General features: G+C 50.4%; 2 protein-coding genes across 3 annotated transcripts in view; one reads left to right on the top strand and one right to left on the bottom strand.

The window, feature by feature from the left end:
• The window catches only part of GPR143 (G protein-coupled receptor 143), a 54,052-nt gene extending 53,347 nt beyond the window's left edge, over window positions 1-705 (bottom strand). Inside the window, exon 1 of the mRNA XM_088028582.1 lies at window positions 615-705. Coding sequence (XP_087884708.1) covers window positions 615-705 — 91 coding nt within the window. The remainder of the gene's footprint in view (window positions 1-614) is intronic.
• Window positions 706-1,423: 718 nt separating this feature from the next.
• Window positions 1,424-18,714, top strand: part of SHROOM2 (shroom family member 2) — a 140,137-nt gene continuing 122,846 nt past the window's right edge. For both annotated transcript variants that reach the window (XM_088028880.1, XM_028114994.2), the window contains exon 1: window positions 1,424-1,588. In XM_088028880.1, the coding sequence (XP_087885006.1) occupies window positions 1,424-1,588 (165 nt within the window). The remainder of the gene's footprint in view (window positions 1,589-18,714) is intronic.

Below are 18,714 nucleotides of genomic sequence, written 5' to 3'. Positions count from 1 at the left end.
GTATTTTCAGACCACCACCTCTCCTTTGTAGGCAACGCAGACGTGGGACACTAAGACCTCGTGGCACTGCTCTACCAAAGTGAGAACAGGCTCTGAATGCAAAGACTTCCTGGACTGGAACTATAGGAAGAACCAAAAAGAGCTGGGAAGGGCCAAGAGGCAAGCTATTCCTTATCTGGGCTGGGCGCTGCAGCAGGGAATTTGTGGGAGGATGGGCAGTCCTTCCTGAGAACAAGTCAGGCGCCCGAGCACCCTCCCAGAGCCAGCGCTTTGGCCCGGGCTGCGTTGCGGAGGAGGCGCTCGGGGAGGGCCGGGGCAGTGTAGGTGCGTGGAGGGCTCCCGGGCCCGCCCCCCCAGCCCCAAGCCCGGGCCCGGGGGCAAAGCGCGCGGGTGCGGGATCAGGCTGGTGGCACACGGACCCGCGCGAATCCGCCCGCTGCGCTTCCGGTCTCACCTGGGCGGCCGCCGGCAGCCCGCCGTCCGCGCGAACAAAGGCGGGGGCGCCGGGCCGGTCGCGCGCTCCAAGATGGAGGGCGCCGGGGACTCGGACCGCAGCCCTCCCGCCCGCCCGCCCCGCCCCGGCCCGCCCCGCGCGGTCGCTTCCGCCGCCTCACCTGCCGCGACTCGGCCTCCCGGGCGGAGAGCTGGCGCGCCCCGAGCCTCCCAGGGCCGCCCGGCGCTGGCGCGGGAGGAAGGGCCGGACATCGCGTAGCAGCCCGACGCCCCCCGACCCCGCGGCGCCGCGCGTGGTCCGGAGCGCGCACCCCGGCCCCCTCCCACCCTCCGGGTAACTGGGGCTGGGGGGCCGGAGCGCGCGCCTGCATCCGGCGAGCCGCACAGGTTCGTGCGCGCGCCGGCCCTCGCCCTCTCCCACCCTCTGGGTTACTAGTGGGGCAGTGCCGAGCGCGCACGCCCATCCCTGGCCGGCGGCACTGGTCCCGTGCGCGTGCCGGCCCTCGCCCCCTCCCGCCCTCGGGGCCACTCGGGGGGAGCCCCGGGCGCGCACCCCTGCCCCCGAGCGCCCCTAGCCCCTCTAGCCCCCGGCGGCCGCGCGGGTGCCGGAGCGCGCGCCTCCTCCCCCTGCCCCTCCCGCCCTCCGGGCAGCGCTCGGGAGCCCAGCGCGCGCCCCGCCCCCTGCCCGCCGTGCGGCCCGAGCCCTGGAGCGCGCCGGCCCCGCCCCCTGCCCGGTCCGCCCTCCCCCGCGCGCCGCGCCGCCCGCGCCCGGCTCCCTCCCCGGCCCCGGCCGGCACTTTCCTCCCAACTTGCAGCGCAAGTTCGCCAGCGGCCGGCGGCGGCGGCGGCGGCGGCAGGAGCGCCCGGACCTTCCCTCGCCCTCGGCCGGCCGGGGCTCCTCCGAGTGCATGGGCGCGGGCCGGACGGGCCCTGGAGGCTGAGCGGCCGCGCCGCCTCCGCGCTCCGCGCCATGGAGGGTGCCGAGCCCCGCGCGCGGCCCGAGCGCCTGGCCGAGGCCGAGGCGCGGGCGCCCGACGGCGGGCGCTTGGTGGAGGTGCAGCTGAGCGGCGGCGCCCCGTGGGGCTTCACCCTAAAGGGCGGCCGCGAGCACGGCGAGCCGCTGGTCATCACCAAGGTGAGGCGGCCGCGGGACCCTCACGGTGACAGCCCAAAGGTGGCCGCGGGTCGGGGGTGGGGGCGCCGGAGGGACAGGCCGATCGTGTCCTCAACCCGGGGGCGCTAGTCTGCCTGGGTCACCTGCAGGGACGGGGGCACCGGGACACGCAAAGGTGCGCGGTCCCGGCCCCTCTGCGGCGGCTCCCAGCCCTGCTGGCTCCCAGCCCTGCTGACTCCCAGCGCCGCGCAGGATTTAAATGGCTCCTGTTCCGGGTCCGCTCCCCTCCCCCCTTCGAGAAGGGGCCTGGCTGGGTCCCCTGTCAGTCCAGGCTTCGCCAGCGGCGGCCTGCACCTGTGGGGCTGCCCAGGGGTTCGGGAGGAACAGTCCCACGTGCCAGGGGGTGGACAGAACTGCCCCACCTGTATTTGTCACTGTAAGGCTTTTGGTTCTGCACCCCTTGAACCTGTAACCCCTTATCACTAGGAAACCCAGACGTGCAGCTGTCGCCAGCCCCGCTTCTCGATTCCCATCAGCCCATCAATATTTACTGACTTTCGGCTTCCAGCTCTAGATCCGTGGCGCTCTGGGACCTGCAGACACGTACCGAAACCTTCCGTGTCCTTTTTCAAAGTGGGATTTGAGCTCCAATAAGTTTCTAATGGGTCTCATCAGGAATGTGTTTTGCGTTAAGGGTGTGTGGTAAGGGAAGGTGGGTGCTTTCACATTTTGAATTTTCTTGTCTCTAAACAGCAATCGATCTTGAAATTGACCCCCTGAACTTGTATAGACCTGTGAAAACACAAAACAGCAAACCTATCATCCTGTTTTCTTCTGGTTAAAAGTGTCCGTTTCTCTGGGGAGGGTTGGGTCAGGCTTTTCCTAGGGACAAAGTTCCCTTTAAAATGTAAAAATTCTTGGCGACTGCAAGAGTTTGAAGGTGACTTGCTGGGTTTTTTCCTACTTTCCTTGCTTCACCACAGCAGGAAGGTATAAGGTCACTCCTAACCCAACCCACCCCTGATGAATTTGGGAAGTGGTGTGGCTTTGTTGTTCAAGATAGCAAATGAGACACCAAACTTTTCTGTTCTGTATTTTCTCTCATTTTTGTATTCACAAAACCAGAAACTCTGAGGGGAGGCTTGTTTAGATAGGCACTGAATTTATGTTCAACTGGGGAAAGAGGCTGTCGTTGCTATAAATTTAATGTGTAACCCATTAACGAACTAGGTTCTTTGAAAACCTGGTGAGCCAAGTGTACACGGCTTGCCCAGAAAGAGTACTTTCCTGCCTGTATGCGTGCAAAAGCGTGTTACCCTGCGCCTGTTTAATAAAGGTTTTACAGGGCATTTCTGACGGTAGAAGTTAAAAAAATAGCAGGTAAATTACTAACACCCTTAGCATTTCATGTATTTCTCTTAAAAAAAAGAGGTGTACACACAATTCAATGTATCTTTCTCAGGCTTGTTACTATAATTGAAGGAATAAGTTGCAAAACATTAGTTAAGGTAAAATCTTGCCTTTTGGTTTTACACAGTGTAAGAGAGTTAGAGGTCGTTTTAAGCTCAGAATCAGTTGTTTAACCAGAAGCTGGAGAAGGGGATCCCCGAGCACCTCCTCCTTTCTGTGGGTACTCCAGGTTCTAAAAATGCTGGTGTATCCTTAGTGGCCTCCTGTTCTCTCTGTCCAAGAGGCCCCAGTCTAGACTGTGGGAGGTGGGCAGTAAAACCCAGAAAACACACACCAGGGCCTTTTTGGGGCATGTGAGGCCCTTTGCTCCTGATTTGGCCTGCTGGTTAGCTTGCAGAGTACTTGCTAAGGTGTTTTTGGTCTGTTTTGTTTTGTTTTTCTTTCGAAAGTTTTTGTGGGTGGGCTATAGTACCAGTGTACCGTACTCCGCCTTTCCAGATGGTGTTTCAGGATTTTGCAGGAATAAAAATGTTTGGGGTTCTCCTTTGAGAGGCCCATAGATCCCTCCCTTAAACTGCTGCTTAGTTTTTATAGATGCTGCAATGTGACTGGAAATTGGTGGTTTCTTTACTTAGGATAGGAAGAATTCAGAAGGGGGGCGCCTGGGTGGCTCAGTCTGTTAAGCGCCTGCCTTCGGCTCAGGTCATGATCCCAGGGTCCTGGCGTCAGGCTCCTGCTGCTCCCTCTCCCTCTCCCCACCCGCGCTCATGCTCTTTCTCTCTCTCTCTCAAAAAATAAGTAAAATCTTTAAAAAAAAAAAAAAAAAAAGAAAGGATTCAGGAGAGTTTGGGACTTCTGTACTGAGTTTCCAGGTACACTTGTATATACACGCAGAGGTGCGTGCTTGCGCACGTATTAGGTATTCTTAACTATGTGTTGCATGGTATTGGCACTATTTCACATGCCTGTCTTTTCTCTTGGATTAAGTCATCAATTATGCTTGCTTACCCTCCAACAGCTGGTAATTAACTGTCACATTATTAGAAAAGGATGAAGGAAAGTGTGTCCACTTAGAACCACTTAAAGAGTGGGAGTACACGGTTGTGGTGGAGCTGGGAAAAATTGTTCCACCTGCAGAATTTGGATTAATCCAAGTTTTGACTCTCCCTCAGTAGCTACTGAAAACTATTTGGGGCTCATTATAACAGTTGTTATTTGGGGCCCAAATTATAATTGTTCTAATACGGCTGTTTTTTTTTTCTTTTATTTTTTTTTTAAAGATTTTATTTATTTGAGAGAGAGAGAGAGAGAATGAGAGAGAGAAAGCACGAGAGGGAAGAAGGAAGAGGGTCAGAGGGAGAAGCAGACTCCCCGCTGAGCAGGGAGCCCGATGCGGGACTCGATCCCGGGACTCCAGGATCATGACCTGAGCCGAAGGCAGTCGCTTAACCAACTGAGCCACCCAGGCGCCCTTTTTTTTTCTTTTAAAAAAAACTCATAATTAAATATCTTACGTATAAGACTCCTGGGGTATTATACAACTCATTTTCTGTTTAACAGAACCTGATGTGGGCGTAGCTTGAACAAGCGACACACTCTTTTTCTGATAATAGAGGTCTGATCTGAAAGCCTCAGAGGAGTGCACATTTTAGAACCGTGAGGAATGCGAAGAACAAGGCTGGTTGAATCTGTGATCTTCGGACCAAGAAATTTTATCAGCCCGTTTTATAGATGGAACAGCTAAGGCAAAGGGAAGTTAAATGGCGTGCCCTGAGGTCACAAACCTGGCAGGTCATGAGAAGGCCCCCAAGGACCATCTCTTCATCCCAAATGTCCCCACTAACCCCTCTACTCAGTTCGCCTGGAAACATGTGCAGTGTTCTATTAAATAACTTTGCCACATCCATCAGATAAGGATTTTTCGACTTTGGCACTCCTGATAGGCTGGTCTGCATCACTCTGTGTGGTGGGGGCTGTTGTGGGCTTTGTAGGATGTTCAGAGGCATTCCTGGGCCCCCCTCACTCACTTGATGCCACGGGTACCCCCCCACTCCAGCTGTGACAGCCAACGAAAGTCTCCAGACTGTCAGATGTTAACCTGTGGGCCAAATTGCCCTTGTTTGATTAACAGTGTCAGCACCTGAGTTTTTAAAAGGATTTTAGCTTTTAAAGCTCAAGTTAATTTTTCTTTGGGAAGACACTGGCCTTTTGGAAGGCTTTTCCTGAGGGGCTGTTTTCTTCCCAAGTGCTGACCCTGATAATAGGCTTTATTTACATAGTAAAACTCAAACAAATACTTGCCTCATCTGCATTTTTGTAGCCGGAGAAAGGAAATGAAGCTGGAACTCCTGAGTGCTGTGTTTTATGAGCCTTCAGTGGGGCTGCTGGGTAAAGACAGTCTTTTCTTTGGGTCTAGTTTTGAAGTCAAAAGGGATACTTAACTTTCCTAGGAGTGGCATTCTTGGAATTTGAAGTGCATGTGTGAAGTCCCACCAGACCTCTGCTGAAAGGTGGCCACCCAGATTTGTATCCGCTCAGCACCTTTACATTGGCTTCTAGCTTGACATTTTACTCGGGCTACAAAACACACGATACTGCTGTTTTTTCATGCTCCTGTCCGACATGGAGTAGAAGTGATGTCTGTGTCCAAGAAACCACAAAGATTTTGACTTGTTGGTATTTCGAAGGCCACATTTCGATGTGGGTTATCCGGGGCCCCGTGTAAACAGATACGATGGACGTACGTGGTTCCCTGTTTTTGCAAGTTCCTTTCTCCATCGATTCAGCAAACGTAAAACATCAGTGGGGGCTAGGGGAGGGGCCTGATCTCTAAAATGTCACTGGAGGGCCTAGAATTTCAAATGGGCGGTTGGGGATTCGTTAGGGAGCATTCTGTGCTCCAGCTGGGTGTTAGTAGGCCCCCTGCAGTCTCAGGAATGTTTCTTAAGGGGGGAAGGAATGAAGCTCCAGCCCCTCCTTTTTGCCCTTTCTTAGAGTCCCTCCCTGAAGAATGCCAGAGCCCTAGCCGGAAGCGCCCAGCAAGACGTTGCTCTGGGCCTGGTGTGGTCCTACGGGTGGCTCCTTTGGGAAGCCACTGACTTTGGGGTTGCCTTTGAGGAACACTGCCATCCTGGAGCAGGGCAGGAGAGCAGCGCCTTGGGATGCCCCCAGGCTGACTCACCCTCTCAGGGGGCTTCATACCCTTAAAACATTTCTCTGGATATGAGTCGAAGTCCTTCAATGCCCTTTCTAGTTTGGATGCTGAAGGTGGAAGGGAGTCAGGGCACGTATTTTGAATGGAGGTCACACAGCCAGGTGGCAAATGTCCTAAGTAAGCCATTAGCCAGAGCTCCTGATAGCGCAAGGCTCAGGGCAAAGACTAGCCGTTGGTGGTGGGTGGGGGTGGGGGGCACTGAGCCCCTGAGGCGCCCGCCTTAGTGGCTTGAAAGGGGGCTCCATTTTACGGGACCTGGCTGAGGCAGTCATGGGGGACCAGGGAGGTTGGACCTAGTGGCAGCCTTGGTCAGGGGACACATTGTTGTCCTCATGTCTTTGTCCCCAACAGACCAAGTTCTTTGTCAGGTATCGGTAAAAGTTTTGAAAAAGAGGGATGTGATGAATTCAGCAGGGGATTAGGAGCTGACAAATGTAAACTTCTCTGTGGATCTCGCTCGATCTCTGTGAAAGCACATCAGCGTGTGCGCTTCCAGATCCTGGGCATCTGACAGCAGTCAGCGGCCAAAGGCTGGGGCCGCCGGGGCCGGGCCGTGGGTGCTCTGGTGCTGCAGCAGCCCCTCAGCTGGGAGATCCCAGGCACTTTCTGAGGCCAGCTGCCGACCCCTGAGTTGTTAGGATGAGGGTAATTCCGAAGACTCCTTGGTATATTAAGAGTCATTAGTGTGGTTAAACAAAAAGAGGCGAGAATCGTATCGTGTGCTGAAAGCCCCTTTCCGTTGGTAGAGCTGCTGACCTGCTGTCCCGCGTGTCTTCGTTAGCCTGTCGCAGTCTCTGCCTCCCGCACTCAGCCCACCTCTCTCGTCCTTGGTCCTCCACGGGTGCGTTGGGTGCAGGAGTGGGAGGTCAGGTGGTGTAACATCATATCCCAGGGTCTGGTGGCTGCGAGGTTCAACGGGTGGAGGCTTCTTCCCTAGACATTAGGTGAGCTGAGCTTGACACCCATCTATAAACCCACAGGCTTCCGTGGGGGTAAAAAGCCGTAAACGTAAGCTGTGCATCACACTTCTACACCATGTTGGACTTGGACTTCCTGATGCAGTTCTGAGTATTTCTTAACGTGTCCTGACATTCGTCTTTTGAAAAAAGAAAGCTAGTTTGCCCGAGAGCTAAATGTAGAATAGCATGATAACGAAACGCTCTTAAAAATAGTCATTTTCACCTTGTCCCAGTGAGCTGGGATTTCTTACCTTTCTATTTCCCGGGCACAGAAGCTGGGCTCCCTGCTTGGAAAGGGCTGGTTTGTCTACTTGGAAAGCAGCTTGGAGTTGCCCTCTTGTCAAAGCTGTTTTGTGTCAGCATGCCAATAAACCTGGATTTGTGGATTCCTTAGGGCCTCTGTGGAGCTTTTCTTCTTGTACACTGGGAGCACTGTAAACATTCGACAAGATAATTTAGGGATTGAAAGGCTGAATAGACTTTTTATTCAGGTCTTACTCCTTTTACTTTGAAACACTGTGGTCAGGAGTGGGGCAACAACTTGGGGGAGAAATTCTGCTAGCTGCAGCTCTTCCAAGCTAAAAACTTTCTCTCACATGAAGGATTTTGAAAGAACTAGAGGGCTCCACGTTACTCTCTCTGGCCTTTTTTAAAACATGGGCAGCGTCTAACACTGGTATATTCTGGAAGAATTGTTGTTCTGTTACCTTGTTGGATCTAGTATTTGCATTGTCTTCTGGTAGAGGGAGCCTATTCTGTTTGCTGGTGTGAATGTTGATGGTTCTGGGCATGATTTTCTGAATTGTAACGGAAAAGTAACATTTTTTTTTTTTAACCTGGGCTGTTTTTTTTTTAAATCTCTAGGGTATTGTTAGGGACCATGATCCATCTCTGCGATGGGGAAGGAAGAACTGTGCTCGGGATGGGCTGGGCAGGGTTGGGATTATCTTTCTTTTGGCCAGAGGTGACTAAGATGTTCAGATCAAAGGCAAGTAATATTCCAGGCCCGGTAGATTCTGTGTGCTGTAAAGGCAACATTTTTACTTATTCGTGGGAGGAAGGGGACAAAATATTAGTGTATCTTTTTGAGTTTTGTTTTCATTTATATCAAAGTGGTTCTGGCACAGTTTAAATAATCAGATAGTTCTTCGGAGGCTGTTATCATACGAACAGCTCCCCACTGCCCTTTCCCCTTCCCTGGGGACAATGAGTGAAACTTCTTAGCTGCTGTCTTTTGGCATTTGCTTCCATTCTCTATTGCTACTACTTCTGTTTGTTCCTAACTGCTGACTTCCCACTGTATAGAAAACTGGGATTTAGCCTTTTTTCTGCACACCTCCTTCCCACCGTCTACCCTGGCACATTTCTTCCCACCATCCACCCCACGCTTCAAATCTGATTACATCACCATTTTTGGTTAGAAAAGGGTTTTTCAGCTTCAGCACTGTTGATATTTTGGGTCAAATGCAGTTTAGCCTGGCACAACGTGGGTTTGAACTATGCGGGTCCACTTATACATGTATTTGTTTCTTTGATAAATATAATACAGTACTGTATTATATGAGGTTTTTTTTCTAATTTTAGTTTAATTTTTCTACCCCCAGCGTGAGATTAAGTCACGTATTCTACTGACTGAGCCAGCCAGGTGCCCCTCTTTTAGTATTTTTTTTTTCTTAAATATTTTATTTATTTATTTGACAGAGAGAGGCACAGCGAGAGAGGGAACACAAGCAGGGGGAGTGGGAGAGGGAGAAGCAGGCTTCCCGCGGAGCAGGGAGCCTGATGCGGGGCTCGATCCCAGGACCCTGGGACCATGACCTGAGCCGGAGGCAGACGCTTAACCGGCTGAGTCACCCAGGTGCCCCTCTTTATGATTTTCCTAATCACACTTTCTTTTTACTAGCTTTCTTCATTGTAAGAATATGGTACATAATACAACATAGAAAATACGTGAAACATACAAAGATTACGTTAATACTCAGGCCTTCGGCCAACAGTAGGCTATTAGTAGCTAAGTTTTGGGGGAGTCAAAAGTTGTACACTTGTTTTTCGACTGCATGGGGCATCAGTGCCCTTAACCCCTGTGTTTAAGGGTCCAGTGCAACTCTTTGTTTTGGGCTTGCCCTGTGCATTGTAAGATGAGCAGCTTCCCTGGTCTCTACCCACTAGAGGCCAGTAGCTCCCTTCACCCCAGTTGTGACAACCAAACCTGTCTCCGGACATTGCCAAATGCCCCTTGTGGGGAGACGAAGTCACCTCGAGAAGCACGGAGTTAACAGTATTCGCTGTTCGCCTTATTTTGGTGGCCAGTGCTATCAATGCTGAGCCTGGTGGTACGAACTATGGGTGTTTCTCTGGTGCAAGTTTTCATAATCACTAAGGTTAATGGTAGGTTTTGTTTCTTTGCTTGATTTCTTACACACTTCTCATTGATGCAGCCTTCAAATCTTCCCCAATTGTGAAAAACTTTTAATATATTCCAACACACAGGAGATAGTCCTTAAAGATCTTCTGTATCTGAAAATGTCATTTTATCTTGACAGCGAATGGATTGTTTGGTCTAGAGGTCTCCAGTGGACATCATTCTCCCTCAGCACTTTGCAGGTGGTGTTCATTCTCCACTGGTGCTCAGGATTGCTGCAGGAGAGCAGACCTTTGTGTTTCTTGCTCTTTGGACTGGTGCTAATTTTTTATGACTTATTTTTCATTTCTTTGTATTTTTGTTCTTTTTTTTAAGATGTTATTTGAGAGAGAGAGAGAGAGAGCACGAGCAGGGGGAAGGGCAGAGGGGAAAGGGAGAAGCAGACTCCACGCTGAGCACGTGGGGATCAACCTTGGGCTCTTCAGGGGCTGGACACAGGGCTGGACGTGGGGCTTGATCCCAGGACCCCGAGATCATGATTGGAACTGAAGTCAGATGCTTTACCGACTGAGCCACCCAGGCGCCCCATATTTTTTGTTCTTTTGAGGAGATTTCTACAACCTTATCTTTCAGTCCTTACATTGAGTTTTAAATTTACGCTGTTTTTTCAAATTCCAAACTTTTTGTTGTTCCTTTTTCATCTCCTACTGATCTTGTTTCGTGGTTCTTCTTTCATATCTTTGAGGATAATTAAGCTGTTTTTTGTTTTTAAGTCTTCTTTTTGCATAGATTGAGTTTCCCAGCTCTGCTGCTTTTTTAGTTTGGCTTCTCTTCCTTGTTAAAGGCTCTCTTTGAATGTTCAGTGATCCTTGTCGTCTGCAGGTATTTAAGAGTAGGTGACCAAAGTGTTCTTTGGGAGCTGTGTGCATGTGGCTGAGTGATCTGGTGAGGTTGCTTCCCTAGGGAGTCCTTGAAGGCCATAGCTTCGTTGGATCTCTCTGGGCTGATCCCGTCCTTGTCAAACAGGAGCTCTTAGATCTACTGAAAATAAGTTTCCGGTGTAGAGCAGATTTGAAAGATGATGTGAGGTGTACCAGTTTAGGGGATCCCTGCTTTGATCAGCAGGGAGAGTGTGGTCACCTCTGCCCCCTGTGTGGCCACAGGGGTTCCAGTTTGTTGGGAAGGTTTGAACTAGTGTTAAGTGGCAATGCTTGCATTTCAGGCTGGATCTTTACTCTGTCCTTAACCTTTTCAATCTCCAGTCCTCAGACTGTCAAACTAGAGTCGTTCCCATTCTGTTACAGTATCCTGGGAATTCAATGAGGTGAAATATAAAATTAACTGTAGGAAATTTAAATTCCTTATCTCCTCCCCTTCCTCCCTTTGCAGTATTCAGTTCTGTTCCATTAAGAATTGGAAAACTGGGGCGCCTGGCTGGCTCAGTCAGTTAAGCGTTTCCCTTCAGCTCAGGTCGTGATCCCAGGGTCCTGGGATCGAGTCCCGCATCAGGTCCCTGCTCAGCGGGGAACCTGCTTCTCCCTCTCCCTCTGCCTGCCGCTCCCCCTGCTTGTGCTTTCTCTCTCCCTCCCTCTCAATCTCTGACAAATAAATAAAATCTTAAAAAAAAGAAAAGAAAAGAAAAAGAATTGAAAAACTGGGGTGCCTGGCTGGCTCTGTCATTACAGCATGCAACTCCTGACTTCAGGGTTGTGAGTTCGAGCCCCATGTTTGGGTGTAGAAATTACTTGAAAATAAAATCTTAAAAAAAAATTTTGGAAAACTGGGCGCCTGGGTGGCTCAGTTGGTTAAGCGACTGCCTTCGGCTCAGGTCATGATCCTGGAGTCCTGGGATCGAGCCCCGCATTGGGCTCCCTGCTCAGCGGCGAGTCTGCTTCTCCCTCTGGCCCTCTTCCCTCTCGTGCTCTCTCTCTCTCATTCTCTCTCAAATAAATAAATAAAATCTTTTAAAAAAAATTTTGGAAAACTATAAAAAATAATGTTAATGCATTGAACCACTAAATCACTATGGAGAGACGTTAAGCTGGATTTTGTGTGGCAGCATTTTAATTGTCACCTACAGATTTCATTACTGATTTTGATAGTTCAGTATGGTATTTGAGGGAAAGCATTTAATTAAAATACACGTCTGTTGCCCAGCAACAAAACATTGGTTGTGCTGTTTACCCGCCCCCCCCACTGGAAGCAATTATTTCTTCTTTTCCATAATTTTTTTTAAGATTTAATTTTTGAGTAATCTCTATACCTAGTGTGGGGCTCAAACTCATGATCCTGAGATCAAGAGTCTCACAGTCCACTGACTGAGCCAGCCAGGCACCCCAACTATCAGTTTTTTTTTAAATAACAGTGTGTCTCATTTTTATAATACTAATGAAGGGTAGCTCTTTCAGATCAATGTGATATTCAGAAGAATAGGATTTTAGAAAGGTGACCTTGAGGGGCGCCTGGGTGGCTCAGTCGTTAAGCGTCTGCCTTCGGCTCAGGTCATGATCCCAGGGTCCTGGGATCGAGCCCCGCATCGGGCTCCCTGCTCGGCGGGAAGCCTGCTTCTCCCTCTCCCACTCCCCCTGCTTGTGTTCCTTCTCTCGCTGTCTCTCTCTGTCAAATAAATAAATAAAATCTTTAAAAAAAAGTATAAAAAGGGGCGCCTGAGCGGCTCAGTCGGTTAAGCGTCTGCCTTTGGCTCAGGTCATGATCCCGGGGTCCTGGGATGGAGCCCCGCATCGGGCTCCCTGCTTCTCCCTCTCGCGCTCCCTGTGCTTGGGTTCCCTCTCTCGCTGTCTCTCTCTCTCTCTGTTGAATAAATGCATAAAATCTTAAAAAAGAAAAATTATATAAAAAAAAAAAAAGGTGACCTTGGGAAGTGAACGTAGTAGGAAAGATAGAGGCTAAATCTCCCTATGGCAAGAGGCTCTGTTTTGTGACTGCCTCGCTCTGTGGCAGTAGAAAGTCTTCCAGGGCATGGAGCTGGACCCACAGGCTTGGCCGAGGTGCCGTCTGCCCCCTGGAGTCGTCCGGGTCTCTTCCTTCTGGACACACTGCTGGACTACATTCCCCAGCTTCGCACAGCTAGATGCGACCTTGTGACAGTTCTGCCCAGTCCGGTAGGAGGGAGGTGATGTCTACCATATTTCAGCCTGTCCTGCTTCCCCGTCTTCGGGTTGTCTGGAAGGAAGATGGGCCTAGGGCACAACCCCATCAGCGTAGGTCCCCAAATACCGGAGGAGGTAGCTGCCCGCAATGGGATTACCCTCTGGTAATATCATGACACGAGTGAGAAACAAACCTCTGCCGTGTTTGAGCCGTTACACATTTCTTGGATTACTTGCTATAAGAGACCATGCTAACAAATGAAATTGAGAGAGAAATCAAAGTTTTCTTTCTAACAAATGTATCTGGCGTTAAGAGATTGACTATATAACGCTTAATTTACATGCATACGGGAGGGAATGATTACTTACCTTGCAGAAGGACTCACTGTGGGTGTCCAATTAGCACATAGCTTATTCCCCACACTCTTATTATGTAAAATGAGACCCGTGTGCCATCATTTTGGCTTCCTTCCACCTTAGCTTTCCTCTCAGACGATAATTTCATTTTCATCCTGCCTTGATTTGCCTTCTCCCTGCAGATGATTGCCTGGAAGCTACGGAGAGGTAGGGCAGAGGCAGGGAGGATTCCCCAGTCTAGGTAATTAGCACGCAGGTAGGGCTGGCCAGAGGACAGGGTGGGTGGCCGCCTGCTGCGATGATGTCACGGCTCGGACCTTCCTCCTATAGTTGAATTGTCTTTTCCTTACCCGCCGTGCTTCCAGTGCAGAAGCTGTTGCCTGGGAGGGTTGCACATTAAATCTTCATTAGCAGAGCCGCCTTTATCAGATTAATTAATTATAATCTTGTAGGGCAGACTGTTTTTCCCCTCCGGGGAACAGGACCTACATAGACTCACGAGTTAGAGCAAAGGAAAAAAGGGAGGTAAACATGCGCTCAGATTCACCGTGGTCTCGGGAGGAAGGTGGCATTGCTCTGGGGGCCTGGGGGACAGGAGAAGGGTCTCTTCTGCTTGGGGGCAGGAAAGCCTGGGAGCGTGGTGAGCAGGGTGCCACGGGGACCGGAGCCTCAGGAGGTAGCCCTCCCTGACTTTCTGGGGAGGTGAAGGCGCTTCCTTGCCTGGGGCTTTGCAGATGCTGAAGATGCATCTGTTTAGGATAATTGTGCATATGTTCGTAAATTTGTAAGCACAGAGATATTTATCTGTGCTCGTTGTACACATTCTTACACGTTTTTAAGCATAGTGATGCTTAAAAGTTTTTCTTCAGAAAAACATTAAAAACGTCTTGAAAATCTGCACAGTGAATCTGCAGAAACATTAAAACCATCTTGAAAAAACTGAAAATAAAGGAAATGATGAGTAGCCCAAAACATATAGTGATCTTATTTCTGGTGGTACGGCTATATTGATTCATTTTCCCTGTCTCTGGAATTCTTTCCTTTGCACCATAGAGATCTCATCATTCATGGCTTGAAGGTAATTCTCCTAAGAATTACATTGTTGTCAATTTTAGGAATCAGATGAAGCTTAAAGGAAGCTTAGTTTTGTGTATCCCACTTGGGATTTTTAAAATGACATGTTTTGTTTTTGTGGAATATGTTGAGTTTTATTAGTTTTTTCTAGACAGGCATATTTTGTCAAAAGCCCCAACTTCTGGGAAACGGACTATGCTGGTCAAATATGTCACTCTTTAAAACAACTGTGTGGTTTTTTGGTACGGGGAAGCGTTTCTTTTAATTTTCCTTCATGTTTAGATGTTCGGAACCTTTTTTTTTTTTTTTTTTAAGTAGGGTCCACGCTGGCTCAGCATAGAGCCCAAAGCGGGGCTTGAACTCACGACCCTGAGATCGTGACCTGAGCTGAGATCAAGACTCAGACGCTTAACCGACTGAGCCACCCAGGCGCCCCTAGATGTCCTGAACCTTGAATGAAAGTTTGGGAAGGAAACATCTGGACTTGGAAAGATAGGCTGCTGCTCCAATCATGTTTATTTTGTGTCAGTATAACCACAAGATGTCCCAGCTGATGCCCTCTAGGGGTTATGAGGTTGCTGGGGAAGGGGTACTATTTCCATCCTCCTTCCCCATCTTCAGTGATGCTGTTGAGGAGAAAGGAGTTACAGCCTGATACCACACAGGTACATTTTCCATTCTCTGCTGGTGCCTCAGGTTGCTCCATCTTGTGCCCAGGGAACTTGGTCAGCTTTTCCAGAGTTCAGTCCTCAGCGTTGCCATGGCTGCCGGTGCCGTCTGACAAAGGTGTCTTATTCGCAAGAAAACGCTTTGTCTGCCTTTCTTTCTGACCACTGTGCAAACAGCCTTGACTGGCTCTTATCCCTTGCCGTCTGCTGCAATGTGGTTTCTCTGGAAGGTTCTTCCCTCTGTCTCCTCCCTCGTCTAGGTGCTCTCAAGTGCTTCCCTGACAGCCGGTGCATGCAGATGCCTCTCCCAGGTGCAGCTGCAGTGCGCGCTTCTGCAGCGGCCCCACGGACTGTACCTCCCTTTTCCTTCTCTGGGGGCCCCTCCCCCCCACTATTTCCGGTCGGGTCGACGCTTCGTCCCCACATCGAGGAGTCGCCCTTCATGCTTGCCCTCCTTCCACGGCCAGCTGATCACCATGTCCTTTGGAGCCTGAATGTCTTGTATTTGTTGCTCCTCTTTCATCCCCGGTGTCCCTGCTTCCGATATTGGGTCAGATTCTGGAATGTGCATGCATCAGACTCTTCCGGAACTCCAGCAGTGGATGTGCCAACATGCTAAGTGGTGTCTCAAGTTCTTGCTGGAAGGGCGCAGGTAGCCCCTCATATTACACCTTCTGCTGTCCTGCCTTCACCTTTAGCCTGCACTGCCCCAGGTGCTCGCCACTTGTCATATGTGGCTCTTGAGCACTTAAAATGTGGCTAGGCCAAACTGACACGTACTGTAAGTTAAAATACACACTGGATTTTGGATTTAGTCTGGCCAGAAAAAAAAAAACAAAAAGCAAAAACATAAAATAGCTCATTAATAATTCCTTTATATTATATACCTGTTGAAATGATCATAGGTTAGCTCCATTTGGTTAAATAAGTTAAATATGTTATTATTTTCTTAAATTTATATACTTGAGAGAAAGAGAGAGAGCATGAGGAGGCAGAGGGAGAGGGAGAGGCCGACTCACCGCTGAGCAGGGAGCCCGATGTGGGGCTCAGTCCCAGGACCCTGAGATCATGACCTGAACCAAAGGCAGACGCTTCACCGACTGAGCCACCCAGGCGCCCCAAGTTAAATATATTATTAAAATAAACTTTATATATTTCTTTGCTTTCTAAAATGGAGCTCCTTCTAAAGTAAAAGTTGTATCTGTGGCTCTCATATTTCTCTTGGACAGCTCTGCTCTGGACTCTGATTAGGCAAAGCTTGGTCCTTGGACCAGCAATAGCAGCATCCCCTGGGAGCTTGTGAGAACTGCACTCTCAAGCCCTACCCCAGGCCTGCGGAATCAGAGTCTGCATTTTAACACGGTCTGCAGATGATTCAGAGCCATGGTCCAGATTGCCGTATAGTGCTTTGGAGAGCTATCAGCTGGTCCCCAACGTCCTGTGTTGTTTGAGGCTTTGCCAGGGTTTTCCCTCGCTTTCCCTCTGAGATAGTCCTGGTTGCATGGAAGGCTTCGCTCATATGGCCCCTCCCAGGCAAAGTGGCCCCTGTGTAATCCTCCGCACCAGGCACAGTATGTCCACGGGGCCCTTCATGGCCCTGGGTATTCAAGGACCTTGCAGCATCCTTGAGCCCAATCGACTGGGACCTCCCTGAGATTGGAGACTTGGCTTGCCCCTCATTCCGGTTATATCCCAGTCCATTGGCTCACGCGTAGTAAAAAAAGGCACTAGTTAAGAACTGGTGCCTGTAATAGGGCCGGCATCGTGCTGCTGCTTTGCTCCTGGTGTGGGCCTGAGGGGTGAAGGTCAGAGTACACCCAGGACCAAACGGGTCACACAGCGCACCGTTTCCGTGAGCCAGAGGCACGGGGCCTGCGGGGAGACTACAAGTCTGGGGAGATGATGAGGAAGGGGACCGTCAGTGTTTCTAGAGAACAGGACCAGGCACGTCATAAAGGCGCTAGAGAATGGTGCCGCCTTGGCCTCCTCACAACGTGGTGTAACTCGGATCGAGGACTCTGCAGAGGGGTCAGCCGGAATACAGAACTGTGTGGGTGCTGGCCTCAAGCGTGAGGGACATGCCCCCGCCCCACCAAGAAAGGTAAAAGCAGGTGAGTCACAAGGGTTCGTTAGAATCCTGAGCTGACAGCGACCTGTTCTTTCCTCTCTTGCAGATTGCCTCTGACATGGTGGGTGCTGCTTTGTCCTGAAAGGCATGCTCACACGTTTAAAGGAAGCCCTGCCCTGAGTTTCCTTCCGCTGCCCTCCTGGGCTGCATTTCCCTATCTTAACTGCTGCTGAGTCCCTTTGTAAGCAGACCTCATTGTCACCAGGAGGTTAGGGGAGAGGGTGGCCCAGCAAGTGCAGACGAGGCAGGAGGAGACCAGCGTGGGTGACAGGCGTACCTGAGCGCTCGTAACCCCTCCCGGCTGACCTGAACAAGCCCAGGGCTTACGCCACGGGAACGGTTGTCCTGTGGACTCACGTGGTGGCCACAGACTGACTTGAGCTGAAATCAAGAGTCGGATGGACACTCAACTGACTGAGCCACCCAGGCGCCCCTGAATGTTACAGTTTTTAAAAAAGCTTTCAGATGAATAGTTTTGGAAACTCGTGACAGGCTTTTGTCTTAATGACACGAGATGGGATGTGAACTCTGCTGTGACAAACACAGTCTTACCTGGGCCCTTAGAACGCCCCAGACACAATGTGCACAGGTTCCTGGCGTCCTCTCTGTCCTGAAAATTGCAGCTAACACTTTCTAAAGCCTTTCCGTGGGCTCTTGCTGTTTGCTGTCTGAGCGTGAGCGTGGAGAATCTCTTAACAACCCTGCGAAGTAGACACTGGTATTTCCCCTTTTGCAGCTGAGGGTAGAGACGTGTGCCTAAAGGGGGGACTGCACCCACGGCGCCAGCAGCTGTGTGGGTAGCCACTACCCGGGCGTGCCGCACGCAGCAGGGCCGTCCTCAAGGGGGAGGGAAGCTGTAGCCTGAGTGCCAAGTGCTTGGCAGGTGCACACAGACCTCGGAAGGGGAACATCGTCCCTCCTTCACGGCGCCACGCCCGCCTCCATTCTTCTGTGGCGTCAGTAGAGGATGCCCTTTGCCTTCCTGCTGGGGTGATTCTGGTGTGTAGACACCCAGCGGGGTCACTCCGTGGCCAAGGGCAGTAACAGATCCGTTAACAAAAATGAAAACCTCCATTCTGGAACCCCGACTGGAGGGGAATCCCTCAATAAACTTAACCTCCAGGGTTGGGGCATTGATACTATCTTATCTTCATAGAGCATTGTAGGGTTTAGAAAGTTTTCTCTTAAATATTTTATTTCACTTTTCTTTTAACGCTTGTTTTGTCAGAGGCCTGCCCGAAGGTTTGGGCAGGGCTGTGTGTGCTCACAGGTGAGAGAGCAAGGCCCCAAGCATCCTGCTGCCCATCATGTTAGCTGGTCAGGTTCTCCTGCCTGGCTGGGCCTCTGACCACAAAACTAGAAGGCTCTTTTCTGTGTGACTTTTTCTTTTCTTTCCTTATGAAGTCAGACCCTTAACCAACTGAACCAGCCAGGTGTCCCTCTCTGTGTGACTTTAAAAAAAAAAAAAAAAAAAAAAAAAAACATCTTTTTTGAGATTTTATTTTAGAAAGACTTATTTATTAGAGGGTGCATGTGCGTACAAGGTGCAGGGCGGTGGGTGTGGAGCAGAGGGAAAAGGAGAGAGAGAGAGAATCTCAAGCACACTGCCCGCTGAGTCCGACCCTGAGATCCCGACCTGAGCCGAAATGAAGAGTCTGATGTGCATCTCCCCGCCCATCCCGTTTCTGCGCTCTCGCACTTCCTCTCTCTCTCAAATAAGATCTTAAAAAAAGAGTCAGGGGGATAAAAAGCCAGGCACATAACCCACTGAGCCACCCAAGCGTCCTGAGATTAATTTTTTAAAGTGTAAGAATCCTCACGATTTTATAAAATTACATGCCCCCCATTCTCTGAAACCCACATAA

This window comes from Eumetopias jubatus, unplaced genomic scaffold (assembly GCF_037043125.1).
Source record: "Eumetopias jubatus isolate StellerSeaLion01/CBP00866 unplaced genomic scaffold, mEumJub1_p1.0 scaffold_11, whole genome shotgun sequence".
Taxonomy (NCBI): Eukaryota; Metazoa; Chordata; class Mammalia; order Carnivora; family Otariidae; genus Eumetopias; species Eumetopias jubatus.
The sequence above is the reverse complement of the archived record's forward strand: the minus strand, read 5'-3'. Positions and strand labels throughout refer to the sequence as shown.